A 26,543-nucleotide genomic window follows, 5' to 3' on the forward strand; every position below is an offset into this window, starting at 1 on the left:
CATAAAGTGATGAATCCAATTGAATATAATAACAGATAAAACGGGAAAATGCTGAGCATTAATTCGAATGATGTTATATCTAACTTTCATCATTTAAAATTCAAGCTTTCATTCGTTTCTAATGAGATAATATCTATATAATTTCGTGGTCATACGGTAATTCACGCCCAATACGTTTATCGAGGGTATCTTTAATTCGGACATTAAAAACCGAAACAGTACTGTAATTTGATCGACATTAGTTCCAACCCTATTTGATTTCTTTAGTAGCCCTTGAATCATCGAATCTATATCTATGGTAATATTTCCCTTTTTTTTTTTTTTTTTTTTTGAAAGCTTGTTTTTCTCGTAAAGCGTCTAGCTTCAGCTGGTTCGCATCGCGGCATTTATCTTTTTTTAAAACCTCAGTTCCTTCAATCAATAAAATAATCAATTAGGAAATCGGGACATTTACAATAAGAAGGTTAAACCTTTTTGCCCCATCCCCCTTTGCCCAGGGGTGTCATTCTAGATCCGCGGACCCCTGTTTTTGTATCATGGCGGTGGTGAAATATAAAGCAGATGAGGACAATTTTATCTCCACCTGCGGATGCTCTTGTCTATTCCGGTCCATACTGGGACTCAGTTACAAATTCATAAGTTTATATAAAGGTAAGCTCGATGAAAAGTTCAGGAGCAAAAAAAGGTGCCATCCCATTAAAAAAAGGAACAACCCAGTCACGTGAGTGAAGCATACATTTTATTTATAAAATATATATGCAAAATCTAGACTTGTCCTATGATATGTTCTGTTTTATACTGTAATGTACACCAACATGGAAATAAATCAACAGTAATTGAAAAGAGATAAAAAACAGTTAAAAAACATGTGCCATAACCCGTGGACAAGCTGTAAGAAGCAAAAAAAAAAAAAAAAAAAAAAAAAAAAAAAAAAAAAAAAAAAAGGAAAGAAATACTGACACCGTTTCTGCAGATTTTATTCAAGATAATGAAAAATCTGTATCCACGTACACTGCAAACATATCAGTATGAAGAAAATATATCAACCTAATTGGCCCAAGATGACTATGGTAACTGTATTAAACTAACTGCAATGCATCTCTAAAGCTTTCCTGCCCACGTGTAGAATTTTCCTCACATTACAATTTTCTTTTGTCACGGAATTTCATTTGCTAGTGAAAAGATGTCAAAAACGCAGCTAAAGCTAATTAAGCGTCATAAAATTAATAAGTTACAGTTACTGAGTAACTGATTAAGTCGACTACTATTTTGACAAATAACAAATGAAAATATCAATAATTCCTCCCTGTGCCATCTATAACTGATTATATTTGGTATTTGGTCAAGATAATGGAAATATTTTTTATAGGTTTACTTTCCCGCAGGAAAACTTCTGCAATCTCTGTTATTTAGTTGTTGGTGTAAGGGTTGCCGTGTGTCCATCCCAACAGTGACCCCTGGTCTGGTCACACCTAACGCAATAAGAACAATTATAAATGAGTTCTAACACAGCTGTCACAACTAACACAATAAGAACAAGATATAAATTAGGTCTAACACAGCTGTCACACCTAACACAATGATAACACTATGTAAATAAGTTCTAACACAGCTGTCACACCTAACACAATGAAAACAAGATATAAATGAGTTCTAACACAGCTGTAACACCTTATACAATGGAAACAAGATATAAATGAGTTCTTACACAGCTGTCACACCTAACACAGTGGAACCAGTTTAGAAATTCTCTGCAGGGCTGGAAAAACATCACCTGTTGTGTTTGAAATGGATTTCATTCCAAACAAGAGGTCCCTATTTTGCCGGTGATATTTCACTCCTAGAAATTATTTCGGACATAGAATATTCTCTGTTTTGCCAAATAAATTGACAGTTTTACAGGTCAAGTAATATCTAGCTAGATTTAGTTGTTAATGTTGCCAGGAACTTATAGTATGTTATGGAAATGGAACTTATGTAGAATTTTTTTATTTTCATAAAAATGAATTTGGTGAATTTTAAGAATATCCTGATTCACTGCCAACTCTGACAATTAAAAAAAATTAGAAGAAAAAACTGGTATCAAGATACACACATTGGACAATAGAAGCGTCACCCCTACTGAACCAATACTTTGGAGGAGAAAAATGACTGTGGAATGATATGCTCCTTGTATCATTTTATAAACATCAAATTTCACAAAAAGACCAACAATACGGTTCCATGGTACAGCGGGTTTATACTCATTAGTCACATTATAAGTAGACCAGGCATTATAACTTTGATTACTCTCATTTAGGGGGTGACACTTCTTGTCAAAGTTTTTGTCCTTTCAATGTTTTATAGAAAAAGTATACAATGTGTACTGATCAGAGAGAGATGACGTCGATTTTATTGAGATGAATTTGAAAAAGGTTAATGTAAGTGGACGAAAATTTAAAATATATAAATTATAATATAAATTTATAATGTGAAAAAATTTTTATTCTTTTGAAGACCTTTGCTTATTGTATTGCGAGGAATTCAAAACTTTGTGTTAATGTTTTGTTCATTTGTATATTTTATGTTTGGCAAACACTATACTTTATTGGGGCAATAGACCTAAACATCATTTAATTAGGCAACTAGGATAAGTAAAATTTGTTTACTATGGAAAAATCTTTGAACACATTTCTGTTTGACGATCAACACAATGCGTTTTTAACGCGTGTCTCAAGAAGTTAAATTCTAGATCAAGCAGAGTTGCCTATTCGATGTAAGAGTATGAAAGTGAATGGACAACTATTTTACTCGAGATTCATTTTATTATTGCTATTCTCCAACGAAGTTTTTCACATCATAGGTCATTTATTTGATAAATATTTGATTCATTAAAACTTAAATCTAAGCAGCAGTTTTTGAAGAATTGGATCTCATTCGTTTCCACTGAGTTCTATTGATTCAGAAGTAATTTTTGGCGTGTTCCATCTCATTTTAGACCTTCGGACGAGCAGCGTAAGCCCCTACAAATTAAAAAAGTGGTTAAAATTAGCTTGAGAGAGAGAGAGAGAGAGATTTAAAATACGGTTATTTAAAGTCAAGGCGAAAAACAACATTGTACTTTTTTTTCAAAACACCTACAGATTTTTACCACACGCAAACATTCTCAACAACCCTTGGTTTCACACACCGGACACAGATGTTACACTACCAAATTTTGTTTCAATAACACAATAAACAGCAAAAACTTTGGCTTTGAAGTATCCCTGAACAGATGGTCATGGACTTACCATATCTATCGCAGTCTGGATGCTTTGTGTACACACCAGCATCGGCTTTGTCACGAGCGCACGCTGGAATCAGAAGATAAAAACTGCGGTCAGTCACATGAAGCAACAACACGACGTTAAGTTGACGTCTGAGCAACGCCAAAGCGGTGAATGACGTCACAATGACGTCATGTTTCTTTTGGACAGATTAACCTACGATACTTTGGGAAATAAAGATTTTCTAAAAGAAATGTCGCACATCGGCCTACTCTAAATTTTAGGGCTGGGCGAAGCCACCAAGGAATAGTAATTGCAATGAAACTAATCGTTGGTGAAAGTTTAACCTTAAGCCAAGACAGAGGAATGCAGGTCCCGTAAAGCAACAAGCCCCGCTCGAGATTACGAACATGTCGTCAACCGACTTTACGATCTTATTTAAAAATATTAACGGTTCAGTTATAAAACATAAACGCATATACTCACAGCAGTCGTGAGGGAGCCATCTATCTTTCGATTCATAGTCCGCCAGTTCAACCCCACATTCGTCTACACAATAACTCCTGGAACGATACAAAGCTAGATTACACCACTGCCCGGGAACTTGCCATACTTTGCCGCCCACTGTTTTACTGTACTTTTTTTGACAAGGATGTCAGATTATTTTACTAAACTGTGTTAAGAGAACAGGGTGTGTGCATGCACGTGTGTGAGTGCGTGTACTTGCGTGTGTTTGCGTGCATGGGTATTTGTGAGTTTGTATACGCAGTATATATGTGTCCGTTTTTACCTGTAATCGAGCCCTTGTGCATGTATTTACCCCACCTTCAATAATTGCTAACCGCGCTCAAGTCTCTATCTCAGCATTTTCTCAATCTATTGCGCCGCTCGGTCGTCAAGGTGTTCATGCTCCAACAACTGGGGGTGACTGTCTCTCCGCCACCAACACCAAACAATTAATGAACCAAGCAAATAATTTCTGCCTCTCCTACCATATTAACAACTATAAATAATATTAGGCGTGAAAATCTCTCAACTCACCCAGCCCCAAGGTACTGCTTCTTGTCAAACGTGCCCTCAGGGGTACAGATTGGCCGTTCCATGCCAGGCTTTTTAGGTGAAGCGTCAAATTCTGCCTCTTTCTCCTTACACGTTTTGGGGCACTGTCCTGCAAACGATTTAAAATACACAAAATTCTAAAAATAAAAAAAGTACCGATGTCGATGTGACTGCAGAATGGGAACTTGTGTTTTCAGGTGTTTATAGTGTGTGAAAATTCGACCAAAAAACTAATAAAGCCATGGACAGATATTGCTTTGAAGAACAAAAATATTTCTTCGCAATTGTGAATTTTTTTGGCTAAAACTTCAAAAAAATTTTTTTCCTTTTTTTTAATTTTCGGTAGTACAAGTATGCTCTTACTATACCTGCGCACACAGCACCAACCACGCAAATGACGACAACTAAGAACTTCATGTTCAACCAGGTATTCTACCAACGTGGGTACTTGTCTCCTTTCTGACGGCTGTCAATGTAACTGGCTCTCTATTCTATGTCCCGCTATATAAACTGTACACGTGTTCCTTTAATGGGGCAAGGCATAAAATTATTTGGAGATTACCCGTTTAAGCCACTGAATACCGGTATATTACTCTCAATCAAGCGTATAATAGCCCCAAATGTAGTAGTCTAATGAAGTGACTAGGAAATACCGACGCACCCGGGACCTCTTTCTTAAAGTATTTTGCCATACGGAGAAACTAATAGAGAGCCCCTCTACAACATAATTACAATTGACATAAAGTGATGAATCCAATTGAATATAATAACAGTTAAAACGGGAAAATGCTGAGCATTAATTCGAATGATGTTATATCTAACTTTCATCATTTAAAATTCAAGCTTTCATTCGTTTCTAATGAGATAATATACATATAATTTCGTGGTCATACGGCAATTCACGCCCAATACGTTTATCGAGGGTATCTTTAATTCGGACATTAAAAACCGAAACAGCACTGTAATTTCACCGACATTAGTTCCTTCCCTATTTGAATCCTCTAGTTACCCTTGAATCATCGAGTGTATATAATGACACTATTTCCTCCATTTTTTCTTGAAAGCTTGTTTTTCCATTGAAGCGTGCCCAGCTTCAGTCGGTTCGCATCGCGGCATTTATCTTTTTTTAATCCCCAGTTCATTAAATCTGTAAAATAAACAATGAGGATTTCAACTCACGAAATCGGGACATTTACAATGGAGAAGGTTCAACCTTTCCGCCCCCTCCCCCTTTGCCCAGGGGTGTCATTCTAACTCCGAAGACCCCTGGGTTTGTATTGTTGTAAAGTTAATTACTTACCCTTACACTCATTACAATTAGTAATAAAAGGGAAATCAAATAGATGAAAAGTTAGAGTGATATTGAGTGCAAATTAAGCTTCATCGAGTGTCAACAAGTGTAGAACATGTTTTTAGTGTCAGAAGAAGATGGAAAAGGTCCAAGTCAATAACATTTAATGTGATTGGTCAATTTCATAACAGATTTTAATTTTGATCAACTGTTTATCACATGATAACTAAGTTTTGGACATGATTCACGTATGAGTAATGCAAATAGTATTTTGGATGAGTTTAGTTGAAAACAAGGTTCTTAGACATTACCTAATAAGGGAATGCTCTATGGTAAAGTAAACATAACAATGGAAATTTTCTGGAAATCACGCCATAAACAATAAAAAGAACATAATTACACGCGTGATCAGTACGGAAAATTAGAGTATAAATATGGGTAAAATTGTATGAAAATTAAGTGGTGAATAAATGATTGAAGACTCCAGAACCTCGTCGACGTTATAATAAATGGTGGAGGAAGAAACCGGTCCCGACTCTACCGATGCAAAGTGAACAACCAGAGAATTGGAGTCCTCCAGCAGCAAACACCAGAAAAGCTGTACAGAAGAAACGGTGGTGGCGATGGAAGGTGGGAGGTGAAACAGATGAGGACAATTTATACCTCCACCTGCGGACGCTCTTGTTGGCTCCACTCGGGCGCTCAGTTTCAAATTTTTAAGTGTATATTCAGCTAATGACGATGACAAATTCAAGAGCAAAATGGGGCCATTCCATTAAAAAAGAACAACCCAGTCACGTGAGTGACGCACACATTTTATTCACTATATATATATATATATATATATATATATATATATATATATATATATATATATATATATATATATAATCAAGACTTGCCCTATTATAGTATGTGTACTGTATTATACTATATAGTGTTCACCAATAAGGAAATAAATCAACAGTAATTGGAAAAAACAGTTAAAGAAATAACATTTCACAAAATGTGTGCCATAACCCGTGGACAAGCTGTAAGAAGCAAAAAAAGAAAAAAAAAAGGATAAATGAAAAATGAAAGAAACCCTGACACAGTTTTTGCAGATTTTATTCAAGATAATGAAAAATCTGTTTTCCACGTACACTGCAAACCTGAAGAAGAAAATACAACAACCTAATTGGTCCAAGATGACTATGGTAACTGTATTAAACTAACTGCAATGCAGTTCTAAATCCTTCATGTCCACGTGTAGAATTTTCCTCACATTACATTCTTCTTCTGTCACGGAATTTCATTTGCTAGTGAAAAGATGTCAAAAACGCAGCTAAAGCTAATTAAGCGTCATAAAATTAATAAGTTACAGTTACTGAGTAACTGATTAAGTCGACTACTATTTTGACAAATAACAAATGGAAATATCAATAATTCCTCCCTGTGCCATCTATAACTGATTATATTTGGTCTTTGGTCAAGATATTGGAAATATTTTTGACAGGTTTATTTTCCCGGAAGAAAACCTCTCCAATCTCTCTGTTATTTAGTTGTTGGTGTAAGGGTTGCCGTGTGTCCATCCCGACAGTGACCCCTGGTCTGGTCACACCTAACACAATAAGAACAATTATAAATAAGTTCTAACACAGCTGTCACACCTAACACAACGAGAACACGATATTAATTAGTTCTAACACAGCTGTCACAACTAACACAACGAGAACAAGATATAAATTAGTTCTAACACAACTGTCATCCCTAACACAATGAGAACAAGATATTAATTAGTTCTAACACAGCTGTCATAACTAACACAGTTATAACAATTTTATGACACTTTCTCACCTGACACATGGAGAACAGGCTAAATACAAGTTCAAAAATACTGTCACACCTAGCCAGTGATAGATAAGCGACAAAACAACTGCCGCCACGGGAAGAAGTTATAGATTAGTTAGTACAAGGCATGAGCAAAATAATATCTTGGTTAGGACAGTAAGCTGACAAAAAGAGTTTCTGTATGAAAAATACTAGCATTCCACATTTTACAACTACCGATACTTACTTAACAATAAGAAAACAGTTACAACGGTTGACGTATTTAACCAACAGTTCGTGAAAATGTCCCATGTCGGTTGACGTCGTGACTTTGACTTTTTGCCCCTCATCTTTCAATGCTTTGACTTGGTCTGGTGTCAGTCGAACTCTGAAAAAAATTATCAATTTTGTATTTTATCAATTATATTTTCTATCCTACTGGAAAAAGAAAAGCAACAGCGTCAATTACTTTCCTGTAGTGCATTTTACTTACTATGGCATCGCAGAAACCTCAGTTTTACTAAAAAAGATAAGCGGGTAGGGCTGCGCGTTGGATCAACATGGATAGAATGGAACGTGACTGTGTATGCGTAACATTGGCTCTACGATTCCACGGTAGAATAATTAAATCAGTGAAAATAAAATCAATCCAATTTTTAGGTTATAGATTCCAAATAAAGTATCTAATTAATTAATAAACAAATACGTGATGAATGATAAATGAATGATCGAATAAATGAGTGAATATTGTTTGAATAAGAATAATAAATATGAAAAACCCCGCTATGTGGAACTTGTATATTTAGCAACTGACCGACAGCATTTACCTCGTGAAAGTTCTCAGGTTCATACCACAAAGTCTGTCAGCTGCTAAATGTACATTGTAAGTTCCAGTATAGGAGTTATTCATATTAATTAAATGGACGAATGATAAAAGGTCATTAACATGTGGGAATGATATCCAGGCGGATCCTCCGTGGCGGCCGTCGTCTCCAGCACTATGTCCCGTTGAAAGGTAGAATTGTCGCCATCCAGGGCGGCTAGAGGCTTCTGGCGATACAAGTCGATGTATTTCCGCTGCTCCATGACCATGTCCTGAGGGTGGAAATGTTTTGAGTGATATTCGAGATAACTGTGTGTGCGCATGTGCACGTATAACTAAACTCTAAGAATGCATTCAGAACAGCGGAATAACATAGCCGCGGATCAAATATGGCGACCCACTAAAAAGGCTTGGCTCTTAATTCCCGATTAGACACTGAATAGATTCCCCGCGGGGATTACGGAACAAGAATTCAAGTGGGTCGGCCATATTTGATCTGTGCCAGTGGATCTGTTTTTCCACTATTCTGAATGGGCTACAACACGTGGGATGCAAGTGTTATTATTCAGTATTAATTAAAGAACCAAATTTTAAAAATGCATACAAAAGGTACATATATACAGCGTATTCACTTTTATCATTCTTCCGAAAAAATTAAATGTTTCAATAAGACAAAGATAGAAAGAGTACCCTTTGTCATACCTTCAGAGCTTCAATTTCCTTCATGATGGTGCTGCCCTCTACCGACACGGGCATTATGGGCCATCGTTGACGAATTTCACCAACACCATCTATGTTAAGTTCAATTCGGAAACCAGATGCGTCTAGTGATCTCACTTCCCCTAGAACACGTAATATAGATAGATAGATAGATAGATAGATAGGTAACAGTACCTAATGACATAATATCGATGGCGCGTTTTGACTGTACTTTTTTTTAATGAAAAAAAAAGCACCTTAATATTAACTCTACTGTGGTTATAATAATACATGTAGGCCTACTTATACTACAGTACATTGTGTGCCCAGGACCTACAGACCAGATATCTCACGGCGTTTCAATCATCTCAATTAATAAAGTGTAACTGTAATTCTTATCATTACTGTACCTTGTCTGTCCAGGACTCCGACGCGAATGTTTCTCATGGTGTAACATTTAACCTTCAAATATTACAAGAAAAAAACACTGGTACGTAAAAAGAAGACTTTTACGCGTAACTTTAGCTTTTATCATCACTGTACCTTGTCTGTCCAAGACTCCAACGCCTCCATATCTCACGGTGTCTGCAGCGTCCTTGTCCCCGTTGGTAAAGAACATTTCCACCGGTGTATGGTAGTATAAGGCATCGTTGGTACCATCAAATGCCAAGTTGGCTTCCTTCTTTCCATTACGGACAGATCCTTTTGAAGGGGGAGGAGGGAAAATGAAATTAATATAGTTAATTGGTGGTACAGATGTAGCTACATGTATTAAAATGTACTATTGCAAACTTTGGGGGGCATAAATATCTCTTTTGATAAAAATAATGTGCATATATGTTCTTTAAAAGCGTAGTCTATATACACAAAGAAAAAGCGGAACTTGCGGTCTTCACGGCGCAACGGTCATTTGAAATGGAGTCATATCTGAAGTTTCAGCCTTTCAGTATACTTGATATGAATTGGTTCACAGCTTTTAATACAAGGTCTGCCCAAAATCCACCAGACACCTCTCTAAATCCACGGTTCTTACCGTTTGGCCCCTCTCTCACAGTCTTCCCAAGGTCGGACTTGGCGTCTCCTTTGAAGTGCAGGTTGTAAGGGTTCCAGGAACTCAGAGGCGTTGAATACACGATCTCCAGGGGGATAGCATAGGTCCACTTCTGTTCTACTCTCTCGCATACTGCAACAGAAATCAGATTTTTGTGGCCAGAGCTCGGGGGGGGGGGGTCTTGTAAGTTTGATAATAACACTACATGGTATCTGAGACTTGTGGTGACGGTATTGGTGGTGTGTAAAAAAACCTGCCATTGTATATGACGAATGTCTTACACCTACAGGTGTGTGTATTTGCCGGGTGTTCGAAAAATATAAACGCAAATTTACTCTCTCATGCAATAATTATATAGATAGTGGTATCGTTTGCTAGTTAAAGCAAATAAAAGCATAAAAGCAAAAGAATCTTAATCTGAATAACAACTTCAAAGTTGCACAAATCGCCGTAGTTATTAACAATCCTTCTCATAATGTACGAAAAATATAATTCACAGCTAACCTTGCTTCTTGGATCGCTTTTTAGGGCATTCTTCAATCCCTAGGCCGGCCACCTTCTCCTGTGACGTCATAGCCATGAAAATGTTTTGATCCGAGAAACCTCGATGTAACTTCTTGAGGCCGTTTGCGCCCTGCGAGAAGAAAATGTTTGTTAGTATTTTTTATTATTTATTTTGGTTTAAACCCCTATAATTCTACCAGAGAGACACATTTTAAATGCTTTTAATGGTGAACGCATACATCTTGATCGACCTTGATGTCATGTCGCAACCAAACTTGGTCTCGCCTAACGTTCCAACCCTTTCTAAGGAAAGTTCAAAACCCAAAGAGCAAGACGTACACTTCAAGAGTAGCTTATGCATTTTAGTAGAGAAGAATAAAAACAAGATCGTAAATAAATATCGTCAATCCCAAATATAACGTAACAAACCTTTTTCGCCACTTTAAACCAGCGATGATAGTAACCGGCATTCAAGACGTCGTTGTCTCTTTCGCCCTGGTCTAAAATTAAGGCCGTGTCACCAAAGATGTTGTCCGTCAAGTTTGCGACGTAATTGTCTTTTCCGGGCACCTGTTCCATCAGGTCATCTAGAAAGCTGTGAGCATACACGTGCTCTTCGCCCCAGTTTTCTTTGTTTTCTGGGTTAAGCTGGAATCTGAAGATATTAAGGAAATGTCATCTGAAAAAAGATGTACGAATATAAAAATTGAGCCTATCCTTAACTTTGATTCTCCAAAACGAGAAAGTCGCAGCACTGCCATCACTTCACAGCAAGAATTTCTTATCACTCAAATCGGATATCCAAACAAATTTTCAAATGATGGGAAAATCATTATAACAATCACAAAGCTAGAAAAATAAGTTTGACATTAAAAAAATATTGCTCTAAAAATTCAATGTTAAATCGAGTTATTGAAAAATGTATCCAAGCCTACCTTGCCCTTCGTGACTCGGTTAGTTCAGCCATGTTGGATTTGTAGGCCATTCTGGAATGAAGGTCGTCCACGGTCCGGAAGTGGCTGAACGGTATGTCCTGCTTCAGAGGATGACATAATATCCGGTAGTTCCACTGCGCAAGCTCAGGAATCGTGCCGTTGATGAGACCGGAAATGATGACGGGAAGATAGGCAAAGTTCTCAAGGTTGTCCTTGCGACCAGAAAACGCGCTGAAGCGAGCCTTCTCGTGCAGGTCAAACCAGTCCGTGGCGTCCAAAAAGTGGCGGTCACTGTCGAAGGATTCTTCCAGAGATGCTAAAGGAGCATGTTTCAGAAAATGAAAACACTTTCAGATGTTTATGGAACCAGTTAAAATTGATCTAATTGAATAAATGCTACATGTAACCTAGTGAACTAATTTCGCCACTGATTGGATATAGTATGCAATAACCTATGGAAATATTTTCCAGAGAATTTTTTAAATGCTTAAGGATTTAATTCATATTCAAATACTTAACGATGCCTTATGGAAATTCATGAAATGACAGAATCAAAAACTTTTTTTTATAAAATAATATTATCTTTGTTACCTGAACTTTTCATCCAGGCTCCTTCTAAGTAACAAAGGTTGGGTTTGAAGTATTTAGTGTAATCTCTGTGAGATTCGTCTTGATTTTTCCAGGCTTTGAACCACTCCTTCATCTCCGCTATCTGTTCCTGCACCGTGGCTTTATCCGTTACCTGAATTAAAACAGATTGATATATACACAAAGATATATACACAAAGAATGAAAAAAAATGACACACAAAAGAATAAATGAAGTGACAGAGAAATAAAGGTAAAATAATACATTGATAGGACTAAGGCTTCTGTACTGCGTCCATTATAATTTTGCACATTTGAACTGACATTAAAATTCTTGGTAGATAATATTAATAAATTAATAAATATTATCAGAAAACGATGCCAACAGTACCTCTGATGGCACATCAGGGAAAGGGATATCCTCCGTGCAGTGAAAATCTTTGCTTCTCCGGCATGGCATGACGAACTTGTAATCGTTATGTCTGGTCCGGAACTCCACCCCGTTCAAGACGGCGACGAACTCTCCCATCCCTATGGTGCGGTCGTAGTTAGCATGGTTATGAATACTGACGGCGCTGTTACCGGTGTACGTCGTGGAGTGGTACGGCCGCGTGCCTGGAGAGACAAACTTTTAAGCTTGAAAAGTTTGGACCTAACGGAGCCTGCGTCGGAAATTGCCCCTTTGTTAAAAGGCAGAAGAAGAAAAAAGAGAAGAGAAATAAAAGAGAAATAAGAAGAATGAATTTACAACTTACAGACCTGCTTGGCTGCGCTGCAGATGATTTTTTTTGTAATAATTAAACATGGATTGGCACTTATGAGTAATAATTCTACTCCTGGTAGTGACGAGAGAGAGAGAGAGGGAGAGGGAGGGGAGAGAGAGAGAGAGAGAGGGAGAGGGAGGGGAGAGAGAGAGAGAGAGGGAGAGGGAGGGGAGAGAGAGAGAGAGAAAGAGAGATAGATATAGAGAGACGGTCACGACAGCATGGTGACCATACCAAAATTTGTGAAAAAAGGAGAAAAAATTAATGCCATACTCGAGACGCAAAAAGATCTCAGTCACTGTAATTCAATTTTATGTTATGGATAATGTTTTTGGTTTAACATTATTGATATAAAGAAGAATCGCTTTTTGCTAGGAGTCCTAATATACGATGCCGAATTGGTGACCGAAAGGTTACGCAATTACCGCTACTCACAATGTATACGGGCCTACAGAAATATAAATGTACGCCATGTCGTTAAACTTTTGACACTGAAATACAGATGAATCACATCATTAAACGTTTGGTATTGAACCGAACAATACATTTAACCAATTATCAAGCCAAAATTAAACCGCCCGTTTACTGGTCTCTTAGAGAAATCAACGGGGAATGGTTTTTGATATTGTAAATTTGACATTGGTTTGTCTTTACTAACAATTAAGTTTTGCGCAGCCCCTACATTGTACAAATGATTCTCTTGCTGATACGGGTTTTATGGAAACAGAAAGTGGTTAATTAAACCTTAATTCGCCACATAATATGTTCAATGATTCTATTAAAGCTGACTTCAGTCGTTTATAAGGGCACCCAGCATCGATAACGTTTTGCGTAAATTTCTCTACTGGCTCTGATTTAAACTCTCCTGTATTTTGCCTTTTCACATCATAACTCACCGAAATAACAAACAAACCACCGATCAGACCAATTAACTTGCGAAAAAAATTTTCTCTAGTGAACAAGTTTATTTACAGGGGAGAGTCACGTCACATTCCAGGGGCGGATCCAGGATTATTTGAAGTGGGGATCCGTGCATGCGAAGCCGATCTACTCCCCCCCTCCTCTTGCCGAGGGGTTCTAAAATTTTGGTATTTTAGAGGGCGAACGGTGCCATTTGGTACGGTTTAGAACTATGATTCAGCTAGTCAAAAGTCTATTTTCAAGACAGAAATCGAAGGTGGGGGGGGGGGGGGGGAGGGTCAGGGTCCCCCTGACCCCCACCCCCTCTAAATCCGCCATTGTTGGGGTAAGTGTATAAAAACTCACCGTCCGTCTGAAGTCTGATCTGTTTTATCCCCGAACTCCCCTCAGACCGTATTCTTTCCTCAACAAACAGCTGCTGCATGATAAGTTGCCTTCCCAAGGCTGCCACTGTGCCTTGGAGTTGCCGTATCGTCTCTGAATCTTTGTCGGCCACGGCGACACCCAGGATGTTCCAAGAAGCCAGGAGAATTAAATATAAAGCCGAATGCATCTTTTTAAATATCTGAAATGTAAACAGAATCGAAATTTCAGCTTGTTAATAACTGTGTGCACACGTAATCCACAAGGTACAGTGTTTAAATCATCGCCGGTTCAATGCAATTTACCACTTCGTAGCAGATTTGGTATCTGATTCATCGGCAAGTTGATACATGTACCAGTAGTCCTATCAGATTAATGCAAATTTTACCTGCGGTTTCTTAGGACATTTTGCCATTTAGTGCAGATTACATCTCTGAACAAGTTAAATTTTGATGCGGGCTTATAGTTTTTCGAGGACCGCAAGTGTAAATGACCAAGGTTGGGTACCAGAATGAAATAATGAAGATATTGGTGAATAAATAACATTTATAACCAATATCCCGACGCATATTTAAGTAACTGAAGGACTAAAGAATTGACGAACAGATTGATAAAAACTCGAAATAACCAATGTTCTGCTGCATTTTATAAATCTAAACAACGGCTTGTTTCAACGTCGCGCGAATCAAATCTGCATTTGGAAATTAACGTGTTTAACTTCTCCCATTTCTCAAAATGATGCTCCTGAAATCGTTATCCGGGAGTCCCCGCGGATTTGGATAATATATAATTTCATTGAAAATGAGCCCATTTTTCCCCCCACATAGAAATAGGTGCATGAGACGCCCCAAACATACGTTAAAAATTCGTAAATCATATACCCTGTAGCAAAGACTTATAGGAATGTAAGTTACAGTGTCGTAATAAAAAATGATGATTCTAAAAGGAAGGAGAATCGTGACAGTAAAAAGACCTCAGGCTGCGTTAGACAAAACCCAATATTTCCCTCTACAAAGGCCACAGGGAATTCCTTTTTCTCCTTCATATTCACATATTTTCTCTGATTTTTTTCCTGCACTTTTCTGTGCTGTGTCCAGTGAAAGTGTTCGGAAAAGAAAAACAAACAAACAAACAAACAAACAAACAAAAACAAAAAACAGACCTACGCCTTGTACCCTGTATGCCTTTGTTTTCCGACTTACATCTTGTATGTAGGTATAAATAAGGCAGTAATCTGAGTATAAAAGAAAATTGTGTCTTTAGTTATAAAGACTTCCCTTTTTATTTACACTGACCAAAAAGATGGGAATTATCTTCCATGAACACAATGTTTGGTATTTTTCAGAACAATGCCAATTTGGTATTTATATCAAAAGGATGGAACTGTTTTTACATGAAAACATTCGTCAACTTGGTAAAGTTGAAAGGATGTTTGAGTGCTTGAGATAGCCTAACTGTTTTCGAACACATTGCTAGCTTGTTGAACAGTGCTCATTGCATTGACCCTCCCCACTAAAAATATGGACACAAACGCCTTTGCCATGCAAAAACTGTCTCGTCCCATCACCGGTAGACCTACCACCATGTTCGCTGACTCAGTCTCCGTCTTCTTTCTTAGCCTCTTTCTCTCTTTTTCTCTCTTCCGTTCAGTTTCAGACGCTAATATCCCACAAATCACGCCCGTGTGAGTAATTATACATACCCGTATACGTGATTACCTGTTCACTTTCTCCTCGTAATTCGCAGCTGATGGTAGGCACACAGTTATGTTGAGCACGCCTTGACTCTTTTCATGGGCCTTCCTCGGTAAAAATCGACCAACGTAACTTTTGATGAAAAGCAACGGTGCCTGAACAACCCTAGCGAAAAACCATGTCTGTCGCACTGGCAAACTGATCGTGTATTTCTAACCAAAAATTCGTTCAGTTATCATATAGTCAGCGAAGACACGTGTATAATAGGCCTAACGGCAATTGTACATGGTGCCTCTGTCATACAAATTTTAGAGATTTTCAGAAACTTTCTGAGCGTTCCCGACCATGAAGACATCCCCGATCCCCTCACAAACTGGTGAACATGATATGCAGTAAGTTTGCCATACTTTGTCCTTTTGTACAATTATCTTATCTGTGTAACACTTATTATTTTGGAACCCGTCGCCTCGCAATTTTACTGTCAATCAATTGGTTTACCTGCGTTCTATTTGTAAGAACTTTGGACTTTCTTGTTCTTAAATCATGTTTATGAAACCAGTAAAAGAAAAACATTATGCCACATCGCGCATACCCCCAGAAGAAACCAGTTAGATGTTGATATTGTTTCATGGTTTTCATGAATTGATAAAGTAACGTTTAAAATTATGGGGGTTGTCGACTGAACATTCATTGCACCATAGCGTCTGTATCTAGAATAGTAAACACATAATATTTAAGTTACAGCATGGGATTCCTTCGTTATTCACTCTTTACTGTGCACAGCATTTAAGGCACTGGACTTGTAAATCCTTAGGCAAGTAAACAAAATGTTAAAATGTAATAAAGGGTCTTTTTCTGCGGATCGTGATCCGGTGTAATGAAACTGAGGGTCGGTGTAACAGAAAGTCTGTCTTCCATTTTATTGTGGTTTTATTGTGCGAACAGAACGTTTCCTTACAATCAGTTGTGTTAGCATTAAATATGATTGAAAATAATATAAATGCAAAAGTAAAGGTGCAAAGAGTTAGAATGAAATCCATAAAGACATTCAGTGTGTGGAGAATATTACATTATTTGCAAATTTTAGTAGAATTTTTATAACTGGATTCCTCCTTTTTCCAGGGTAGTGATGAAAATGACAAAGGTTGATTGTGTCAGCCGCGTGACGAATGACTAACAAAAATCACCTGTCATTCAAATGAATGTTTTATTCAAGAAAATATTGTTTTGCCAATACAGTTCCCCTTGATTTAATTTGCTGTATCACATTTAGTGATGCAGCTCCAGGTATCTTTCAGTTCACAAAATGATGAAAATTCAAAATCAAATTTCAAAAAGACAGTTCTGAATATATAAACTTTATATATCGGATGTACTCGTAGAGGGACCTCATCCCCACTTCAGCTTCCATCAAAAACACCTTGCACATCTGTAGTTGTCGCTGCCAGCAGTCGCGTGTCACGAGCGTCACGTCATACTTCTTGGAACAGCTCCATCATGTGACCATCCCAGCATTCAGGTTGCTGGTCACACCTGGAACGAAGTTTCTTTTTATAAACTCATATAACAATGGTTACATATTCATTGAGGACTAATTAATCTTACAGCGTTATTTTTTGGCCGTATAGTATAAAACAAATAAATACATTATTACGTAGGTCCTACTCAGCACACATATTTCCAGTTGGCTTTCTCAGCTTCTACTTTTTTCATTCATGTAATTCATATTACCACAGAAAGCGGGGTTTTAATGTGTGTGTGTGTGTAGGGGGGGGGGGGGTAGAGGGGGGTGGAGGGGGACAACATATCCTATCGCTTTTTTTCTGAATGGTTAACCCCACACACACACTCTAGATCTCACACATACGTAGACCACCGCCACCACCACCAAATTCCAGAAAAATTCTTGAATTTTGCTTCCTACTCGCCTCATAAAAAAACTGACACTGTATATCTACCTCATTATCTCGTAGCAGCCGCAGTATTTATCATAGCGCAGTCTCAGGGAGTGGGAGTGGCCCAGAGCCTCACTTGTTGTCACAGTAAACATCTCCCCAGCCTCGAACCTCGTCTGTTCCTCTGGGCTCAGCACAACTCTGAATAGACGGAAGGGTGGGGTTTGTGAGTGGAATTGGAAATGGACAAATAAGTACTATGAAATTAGATAAACTATTTAATATAAAAGATGGATTGGTTAGAAAGAAATAAAAGAGTAAAGAAAGGAAATATTAGCTTTATCAACATTATTTGATCAACTGCAACAATCAACGATTCAAAACGTTTAGAAAGAAATAAATTTTCAGAACTATCTGCAACAAATAGTCACGTGGAGTTGACATGAAATTGCAGCTAAAATACATAACTAAGCTTTAGGGTGGAAAAGCATTAATTCCTGGTTCATTACAATCAATAAGTTTGTTGATTTGCTTTCCATTTAGATCCAAGGCATCGGATTATTATTATTATTATTATTATTATTATTATTATTATTATTATTATTATTATTATTTACTCGTGGAAATGTTCCCCTGGAGGATTCTGGGTAGTTGTAGAAGTCGTCAGCAACAGGTCTGTTCCTTCCACTGGCACGGTAGTCGTGCCGCCCCCTTGCGGCGGATCTCGGTACATTTTGATGTAACGGCTTTGCTCCATCAGCAGGTCCTGGAATGTAGGTCAATATTGTTCACGTGATGCAGCTTTCAACCCTGACATATTAGTAAATATCGCTACTTTTATCGACACATAAGTATATGTTGATGACGTCATAACTCGCACACTGCGATGCAAGATTTGTAGACGTTTTAAAGAATTGCTGATTTTAAACAATTTTATGTAATGTATTTCTAGTGTTTTGTAGAAAAAAAAGACATTAAGAAAATGCATAACCAATTTTTTTCTTTTATTTAAATAAATTGTTTTGAGAATACGACAGAAGAATTTGCAAGAACATTTTAAAGAAAAGAGAAAGGTTTAGTTAACCACCTAATACAGCCCGCTGTAGAAATGACCTCGGTTCGCAAAATGTTAGAAGAAGAACAAAACTAAAGCGTACACATAAAGACATGCTTGGTATTGTCACAGGTAAACATGAATTCTTACCTTCATTGCCTCCATTTCCTTTTGTATATTACTTCCGTCGGTTGTCAAAGGATAGATGGGGTACCGTTGGCGTATCAGTCCCACATCGGGAATATTAATAAATACACGAATACCAGAGGAACTGGTGATTTTTACCTCACCTAAAATGGCAAAAAGAACATTTTTGTGTAATATGAAGAAACAATTTGAAATTTCTTAATGGAATTACACATCACTACAATTGATGACGTTGCATCTCCCTATTGGATAAAAATACATTGCACGGTCTGCTAATAATGCAGATGGAGAACGGCGCAACGTCATCAACTTAGTACCTGGTATAATACATATATACAGTATATATATGTAAGTTTAGTAAACATAGTTTTAATGCAATTTATTCATGTGAATAGCGACTGAGCGATAAAACTGGACAGTATGATTTAGGTAACACTTGAAATATGTACAAGGCGTGTTGTTGCTGGTACACATTAATGAGCATCAATACTATGAATATCAATGCCGCTAAGAAATAATTAATTAATGAAATAATAACCGCATTAATGGTGCTGCGGGTCTGACAATTTCTACAGGTTGCAGGTTGCTTCAAGCAATGGCGATGACTGATAAATTAAGTAAAAGAGGGTAGAACAGAAACTTACGCCATCTACTGTACGTATTTTTTCAAAGCTCTGCATTAATATGCTAATATGTATATAACAATGACAAGGACCTTTTTTCAGTCACAAAAACGGAGAATTAAAAACAAAAAAGATTTCTCGTACCGTTTTGGTCGAGGACTCCCACCCCTTTCCTAGTGGTGTCCGCTGCTCCGGCTTCCTGGGAGGCGAAGAACTCATTCGGCGTCAGATAGTACGTGTATTCGTTGACGCCATTGTATGCCTTCTCCACTGTCTGAGCGCCCGTCCTAAGCGTTCCTGCTCAGAGAGTTTAGCCACACATTACATTTTATAAAGTCGCTTACTTGTATGATGTCCTTTGTGCCCTGCTGTATACTGCCATATAAGTGCATTAAGTAATATAATATAATATAATATAATATAATATAATATAATATAATATAATATAAATTTCAGGCTTACCATGTTCAGTTATCAATTGAAACTGTATCTTAATAGAGTTTACATTCTGATAAATGGCATTGTGACGAAGGAACAACAGCGATTGACTTAAAATGCTCATCATAATCTCATACAACTGTATGTATTATAAGCTCCAAACAGGAAATGCATTTTGTCAAACGTTTACATTATGTAATAAAACTTCCAAACCGATCTTAATTTCGCAGTATGAGACCCTTTCTTCCATAACATATGTGATGTTTCATATTTTGCTATTGATAATCGGCATTTTGAAGCTAGATTTAAATACGATTTAAATACGAAACAACGCATTAGGGCATGATCAAGCTACGTATATATATAATGCTAAAAGACTGAGTTGTCAAAGAAAGCTCAGGAAGTTGAGTGCCATCGATAGCGACTAGTCAGTCACGTGATCAAGACAAGCTTAATCTTGGGTAAAGCATGCCTCACAGACAAGAAGCACATTTAGTTTCCTCTGGAATGATTTACTTTTTTGCCATCATTTACAAAGAGGCAATGAGAAACCTGCACCACCAATAATGCAATTATTTTATAACACTATTGCCACCCACCGTCTTCCGCCCTGACCACCATTTTATCCGGGTCTTTTCCCCAGTTTTTAAGGTTATAGGGGTTCCACAAGCTCAGCGGTGTCAAATAAATGATTTCCAAAGGTATGGCATACGACCATTTTTGATCAGCCCATTTACAATCTGAAAAAAAGAAGAAAACCGGAAGGATCGAGTCAGTACGTTTACCGTTGAATATGATAAAAATATTAGCTATGATCTCCAAAGTTATGCCACAGGCCCATATCCATCACCCACCACGCAGGAAATATATCGTGAACTGAAGTAGAGCAAGTTTTTGGTCTGTTCATTGAGACAATTTTTAGGGAAAAGATTGTAAAACAGGTGCCAAGTCATGCGCCCAATCTGCCATTGCCGCAGGTGCGAAACGGGTTAATTAATTTTAATTAATTAGGTGAATTTTAATCTTTTAAGATTAAAATTCACCTAAACCATTTACACCGGCCATTGCTGCAATACTTCTCACGTGAACCACCTACCTCTGCCGTTCTGGTTACACTTCTTAAACGTCATACCGACGACCTCGTCTTTATCTGTCATGGCCATGAATACATTGGCATCTGAATAGCTGCGATGACGAGTTTTCCGGCCGCTGGCACCCTGGCAGAATATTATTGAAGAATTGTTCCAGAAACAATAATAAACGTAAATTACATTCTGGAATGTACTTGGTAAATTTCAATGACGAACCGACTTTGTGGTCTCCCCCTGAGTTGAATCCTAAAATAACGTATTCGATAAATTCACTTAGTAATGGCTCAATCCTAATGAAACTATCGGTCTAAGCAGTTTAACGTACTCGTAAAATCACCAGCTTTACTGTTCAACTCCATGAGGAAGCGTGTTAATCCGTTAACCTGTTTGCATTCCGCGAGAGTCACCGTGAAGTTGGATCGAGGTACATAGACCGATAGTTTCTTTGGGAATAGTTTATTTACAGCAGAGTTGGGGCGGGCACAATATAGCATATAAACAATACGCCCTTACCGCTTTAATAACCTGATACCACCGATGATACCTGGCGGCGTTGAGCATCACTTCCGTGCCGTTCTCCAGAGGCTCCAACTGGTAAAATGGCTCGTCAAATATGTTATCTTCCAGATAAGCAGGGTAGTTATTCTTGCCGGGGATCTCTTCCATGATCTGGTCCAAGAGGCCGGTCAACCCGCGGACGAACAGGTGCTCATCCGGCCAGAATTTGGAGTTGTCCGGGTTTAATTGGAACCTAACACAATGGATATTTGTATGGAAATATTAATTGTCCATGTTTAATTGTGGCCTAATTGACACAATGGATATTTATATGAAATACGCAGTGTGTAAATAACAGCAGCTTCTGTACATAGTCGTCTGCTATGTGGTACATAGGCCCAATATAAATAGAAAAGAAGAATAGCCCCGTATCTAGTTTCGGTTCCATCAACAGTTGAAATGATTTTTTTACTCTGAATACCAAGGCGAATCATGACATGAAAACTATGGCCGCATTCAGAGCATGGCAGACCCATTTAAATACTTCCCCACAGGGAATCTATTCAGTATCTATTAAGGCATTAGACGGCAAGCTTTTTAGTGGGTCGCCATACTTACCCCGCGGACTAGCTAGTCCACTGTTCTGACTGCAGCCTTTGAGTATAATTCATCCTGTAATTATTTTCAGTCATCAAATTCACTCATCTACCCACTTTTCCTCACCGTTGTTTTCTACTTTTCAGCCATGTAACATCCATGTCCATCTTGCATGTACTTTATACTGTATTTTCACCTTAGTCTCAGCCACCTAAAAACTCTCATTCACCCACCCACAATCACTCATCTTCACTTTCTTTCAACCCCCAATCTCTCCAGTCAACCAACCTTGCCCTGCGCGTCTTCGAATGCGTCTCAAAATCGCTCTGGTAGGCCAGCCTGGAGCCGAGGTCATCACGCACCCTGAAGATCGAGGTGCTGATGTCTTTGCTGATCGGGTGACACAGTATCCGGTAGTTCCACTGCGCCATCTTGGGAATGCCGTCTGTGATGTTCATCACGGCCACAGGAAGAAAGGCGAAATTCTCCAGCTGGCTCTTTCGGCCCGAGTAGGAGGTGAAACGGGTCTTCTGGTGAAGGTCAGCCCAGTCGGTCGCGTCAAGAGCGTGACGGTCGCTTTGGAAGGACTCCTCCAGTTTACCTATTGGTGGCGAGGAAGGGTTACGGTGAAGAGACCATTCTCAGATTCTATCGTACTAACTTTAGCTTGAATTATCTTCAAGGGGATTCTCGCGTAATTGCAAATAACTTAAGCGGCTGAGATGTCTGTCACGCCTACCGAAGCTGATAAATAAATAAAATAAAATAAATAAAGTAAATATTAAGAGATTAATTAATTAAGTATTGTACTTATTAATTTTGGATATATTTTCTTTACCGTCTGGGCTTATCTTGGTCCACGTGCCCTCCAAATAACACATGACAGGCTTGAAGTACTTCCTGTAGTCCCGCACATAACTGTTTTGATCACGGAATGCTTTGAACCACTCCTTCATTTCTGCTATCTGTTCCTCTACCGTCGTCTTACTTGTTACCTGTTAATAAAAATATAGTATCATTAGTTAAGTACTCATGGGTACATTACTCCACCAAGAAAGTGCAATTCTCATTATTAATCAATGAATTAATTGTAATAACTGCAATATTAATGATATTTTTAACAAAAACAATAATGATGGCAATAATAAATGTTAGTAGATTCACATTAACTTTTCTATACTTGCGGCCATTATCAAAATGTGTTTTACTTATTATTATTATTTCAACAAAACAGAAAATATCTAATAAGTGTGAAAGTTTTGGTTGGTTTTCGTTTTCAGAACCGACGAATACATAAAATATAACATAGCCTATAACCTTCATTCTCCATATCAAGATTTATTCCTTCATCATCATTTTTATTTTGATATGTTTTTTGTCAATGATGTTCTGGATAATTTTATTGTTAAAAAATGAGTCAAACGGCGCCTCATTATAGCAGCTAATTTCATGTGGGACTCCACTATTCAAACAGCTGTCTTTATGAATGTGATCGTTTTGAAAAGGAAACAAATTTCTAAAGCCTTTATGCCCCTATGCTGTTTACAATCCCAGAACAACCCTGATGATCAGCAAGGTTCTATGGAGGTGTTGGAAAGCCAGTCTTTTTCTTTTCTGTATGAGTTGTAGAGTAATATTCATTATTTATTATTGCAACAAATTCCTCAAGCTGCAAAGCTAGTTTATATGCTAGGATTGGGGGCTATTGCGAACTCTTCTCAACGACCAGAAAATATTCGTGTATGTAGGGAGTAGGCCTATATGTATACCGGGCATTGTAGAATTTCTATCACAACTCTGAAACTCAGGGTGTTTTTCATTTATTCAGTTATAGATATGAAAAACGGGAGGATGTGTCTTGGTGCATAATTGTGAAACTGTGGCTCCTCTTTACTAAAAAAAAAAAAAAAAAAAAAAAAAAAAAACACGCTAGTTTTAAAATAATTTCTTTAAAAGACATGCCCTTCCTGATGAAAAAAAAAAAAAAAAAATCGCCGTAATATATAACGTTTTAATTTCAGTGTGGAATATTTTGTCAGCTGATTGAAAACAGAAATATTTTCTAACACATCTCTCTCTCTCTCTCTCTCACACACACACACACACACACACACACACACACTCATGATCACGTCCTCCAAAGACCAGGGCATGCTTTTGACCACGAAATCACCTCTCTTAACACTTGTTTGGTGAAGTACTTCAATTTATTTGCTAACTCGACGTTTAAAAAGTCCTAAAAAAAGAGCACCAAAAACTTGTACAAATTAAATTTTTTGTGAACTTCTCGACAGACCTCTAAAAAGATATCCTTTAAAATTTCGAGAGAATACGCATGCGTCAATTATACTGACCTCTGGCGGGACGGGCGGGAAGGGGATGTTCTCTATACAGTGATAAGACTCATCGCTTGTACACGGCATGACCAGCTTGAAGTCGTTGTGCCTGGTCTTAAATTCGACCCCATTCAAGACGGCGGAGATCTCCCCCATGCCCACGGTTCTATCGTAATTAGCATGATCGTGGTAGGCTGCTACGCTGTCTCGCACGTGGGAGGGCGTGTGATACGGGCGCGTGCCTGAAAATAAAGATCTTTTTAAATTTTCTTATTTTCGTGAAAACGAGGGCCGAATTTGAAGGTGGAAGTTGGATGGGCGCACCCAGTAAAAAATATATACACGCAAAACTCACACGTAAACGTTATGCACGAATGTACTCACACATGCTGTTACCGTAAACAAATGCACACATACACAAGCATACATTCAGGCAAGATCACATACACACGCACGTACGCGCACAAACAAACCGGAACACACGCACATACACACAGGGAAACCTGAGGCAGGATAAAAAATAACCAATGGTGTTTGGTGAATCAAACTGAAACCAACCTAATATCCCCCAAAACATTTTCATGTTAAAATTGATCATCTGATCTCAAGGTGATCTTTTTTTAAAGTAGTCACAAAAATATAACCTTAAGCAAACACTCGATAGCCTACACATAAACGGACACTGATTTTAAGAGTGATTTCTTACCGGCAATATCCATTCGAATCTGCTTGATTCCAGACGCCCCGTCGAACCTCGCTTTCTCCTCTACTATCAACTGCTGCATCATCAGCTGGTTTGCTAGGAGATCCACCACGTTCTGGAAAGATGAAAGGCAGTGGCGGATTTCTAAATAAATCACACCAATAGTGCCCTCTTGGAATTAGGTCCCCTGTAGAATTTTCACTAGCTGAACCATACATGTAGGTCCAGGGCCAGTAGGAGGGGGTGGGGGTGGGGGTGGGGGGGGGGGGGTCCAGGACCAGCTTCGCTTCTGAGGCCTGTCTTTATAAAAACCGGACACCCCCCCCTTCAAATAATCCTGGATCCGCCCTGAAGGGGGTTGCTATTTGTCAAATATGATGTGCAATATATAGTTATCAGGAAATATTCAGAACATTTAAACGGGGATTTGAACGGAGTTAAGAGGAAATTTTATATCCAACGTGGTTTGAAATTTATTCTCATAATATTTATAAAAAAATATGAAAGAAGTAAATTTAGAGGTAATTTTCAGTCAAACATGATTTACAACTAATCATTATCAATGAAATGATTTAGCGTCGGAACAAAAAGTTGAATGAGATAAGAAAATTGTGAGGTAAACTTTATTTGTAACCTATCCTTATTATTTATTTAAGCAGAAAAAATTGTGAAAAGAACAATGATATAAGCAACATTTTCTCTCGTAAAAATAACTTCAACCGATATTTTAATAATGATTTAAAAATGCTACCAAATTCGACATCGTTTTAAAGAGATGGAAGTTGGCAAGGCAATATCGTTAAATAACCGAAAATAAAACAGTTTACAAAACCAGACAATTACTTACGTTGGCATAGTATTCCCACTTAATTAATTATCTTTACCTTTAAATCTTGAACCATAGAACTTATCTCTGACAATGTAGGTGACGCCTCAGCGTCCTGGCTCTTGACATTGTGGATGACCACAGCCATGAGTGGTAAGAGAAGACTCCAGAGAAATTGCGTCTTCATCCTTTCGCGTCGCTCTCCCAAAGCCAAAGTGTGCAATTCTGCCAGTCACGCACAGTCTGTTGGGTTTGAATTATTTGCCGAAACCCTTTCAATTTGCATACAACGAAAACAACTGCCATGCGGGCTTTGTAAAATAATCGCTTCACGCAGATTATCAGGTGCAATATTATTTCAAATTGGCGATTGATTAATTACTTGCTTCATTCATTCATTTGAATACAAATTGATTGAAATATTTATGCATTTACATATTGACTCCTGATTTTGGTTTATCTGTTTTTTTCCATTCATCTCAATAACTTTTATTTTATTTTTTCGTGTACTTTGCTTCCTTTATTTATTTATTCATAATTAGACCATTATCATTCTCAGAAATGGGACACTAACATTAAAATAACAAAAG

The 26,543-nt window shown here is 37.9% G+C and overlaps 3 protein-coding genes across 4 annotated transcripts; all 3 read right to left on the bottom strand.

The window, feature by feature from the left end:
* Positions 1 to 934: 934 nt before the first annotated feature.
* On the bottom strand, positions 935 to 16,086 carry LOC106164198 (uncharacterized). 2 transcript variants are annotated; one of them, XM_086994554.1, is made up of 13 exons: positions 15,770 to 16,086; positions 14,034 to 14,253; positions 12,395 to 12,618; positions 12,008 to 12,158; positions 11,417 to 11,732; positions 10,911 to 11,136; positions 10,482 to 10,611; positions 9,960 to 10,109; positions 9,470 to 9,628; positions 8,930 to 9,069; positions 8,351 to 8,499; positions 7,652 to 7,792; positions 935 to 1,472 (listed from the first exon to the last, which is right to left on the bottom strand). In XM_086994554.1, exons 2-13 carry the CDS (start codon positions 14,239 to 14,241, stop codon positions 1,406 to 1,408), a joined length of 2,061 nt encoding a protein of 686 aa, XP_086850680.1. In that variant the 5' UTR covers positions 14,242 to 14,253; positions 15,770 to 16,086; the 3' UTR covers positions 935 to 1,405. The 2 variants fall into 2 exon arrangements, with proteins under 2 accessions (XP_086850680.1, XP_086850679.1); XM_086994553.1 differs by lacking the exon at positions 935 to 1,472 and adding an exon at positions 6,688 to 7,195 and having other exon boundaries at positions 15,770 to 16,085.
* LOC106175985 (uncharacterized) lies at positions 2,768 to 5,167 on the bottom strand. The gene is made up of 5 exons (XM_013558186.2): positions 4,673 to 5,167; positions 4,287 to 4,413; positions 3,732 to 3,808; positions 3,270 to 3,332; positions 2,768 to 3,002 (listed from the first exon to the last, which is right to left on the bottom strand). The coding sequence occupies exons 1-5, from the start codon at positions 4,719 to 4,721 to the stop codon at positions 2,974 to 2,976; spliced, it is 345 nt and encodes a 114-aa protein (XP_013413640.2). The 5' UTR covers positions 4,722 to 5,167; the 3' UTR covers positions 2,768 to 2,973.
* An 849-nt stretch (positions 16,087 to 16,935) lies between the features above and the next one.
* Positions 16,936 to 26,182, bottom strand: LOC106175978 (uncharacterized). The gene is made up of 13 exons (XM_086994702.1): positions 26,012 to 26,182; positions 25,131 to 25,242; positions 24,443 to 24,666; positions 22,927 to 23,083; positions 22,377 to 22,689; positions 21,507 to 21,744; positions 20,999 to 21,119; positions 20,502 to 20,642; positions 19,609 to 19,761; positions 18,845 to 18,984; positions 18,258 to 18,406; positions 17,704 to 17,841; positions 16,936 to 17,278 (listed from the first exon to the last, which is right to left on the bottom strand). Exons 1-13 carry the CDS (start codon positions 26,138 to 26,140, stop codon positions 17,218 to 17,220), a joined length of 2,076 nt encoding a protein of 691 aa, XP_086850828.1. The 5' UTR covers positions 26,141 to 26,182; the 3' UTR covers positions 16,936 to 17,217.
* Between the last annotated feature and the right edge of the window lie 361 nt (positions 26,183 to 26,543).

The sequence above is a fragment of the Lingula anatina genome, chromosome 8 (genome assembly GCF_051362555.1).
Source record: "Lingula anatina isolate TDL-2025a chromosome 8, LinAna3.0, whole genome shotgun sequence".
Taxonomy (NCBI): Eukaryota; Metazoa; Brachiopoda; class Lingulata; order Lingulida; family Lingulidae; genus Lingula; species Lingula anatina.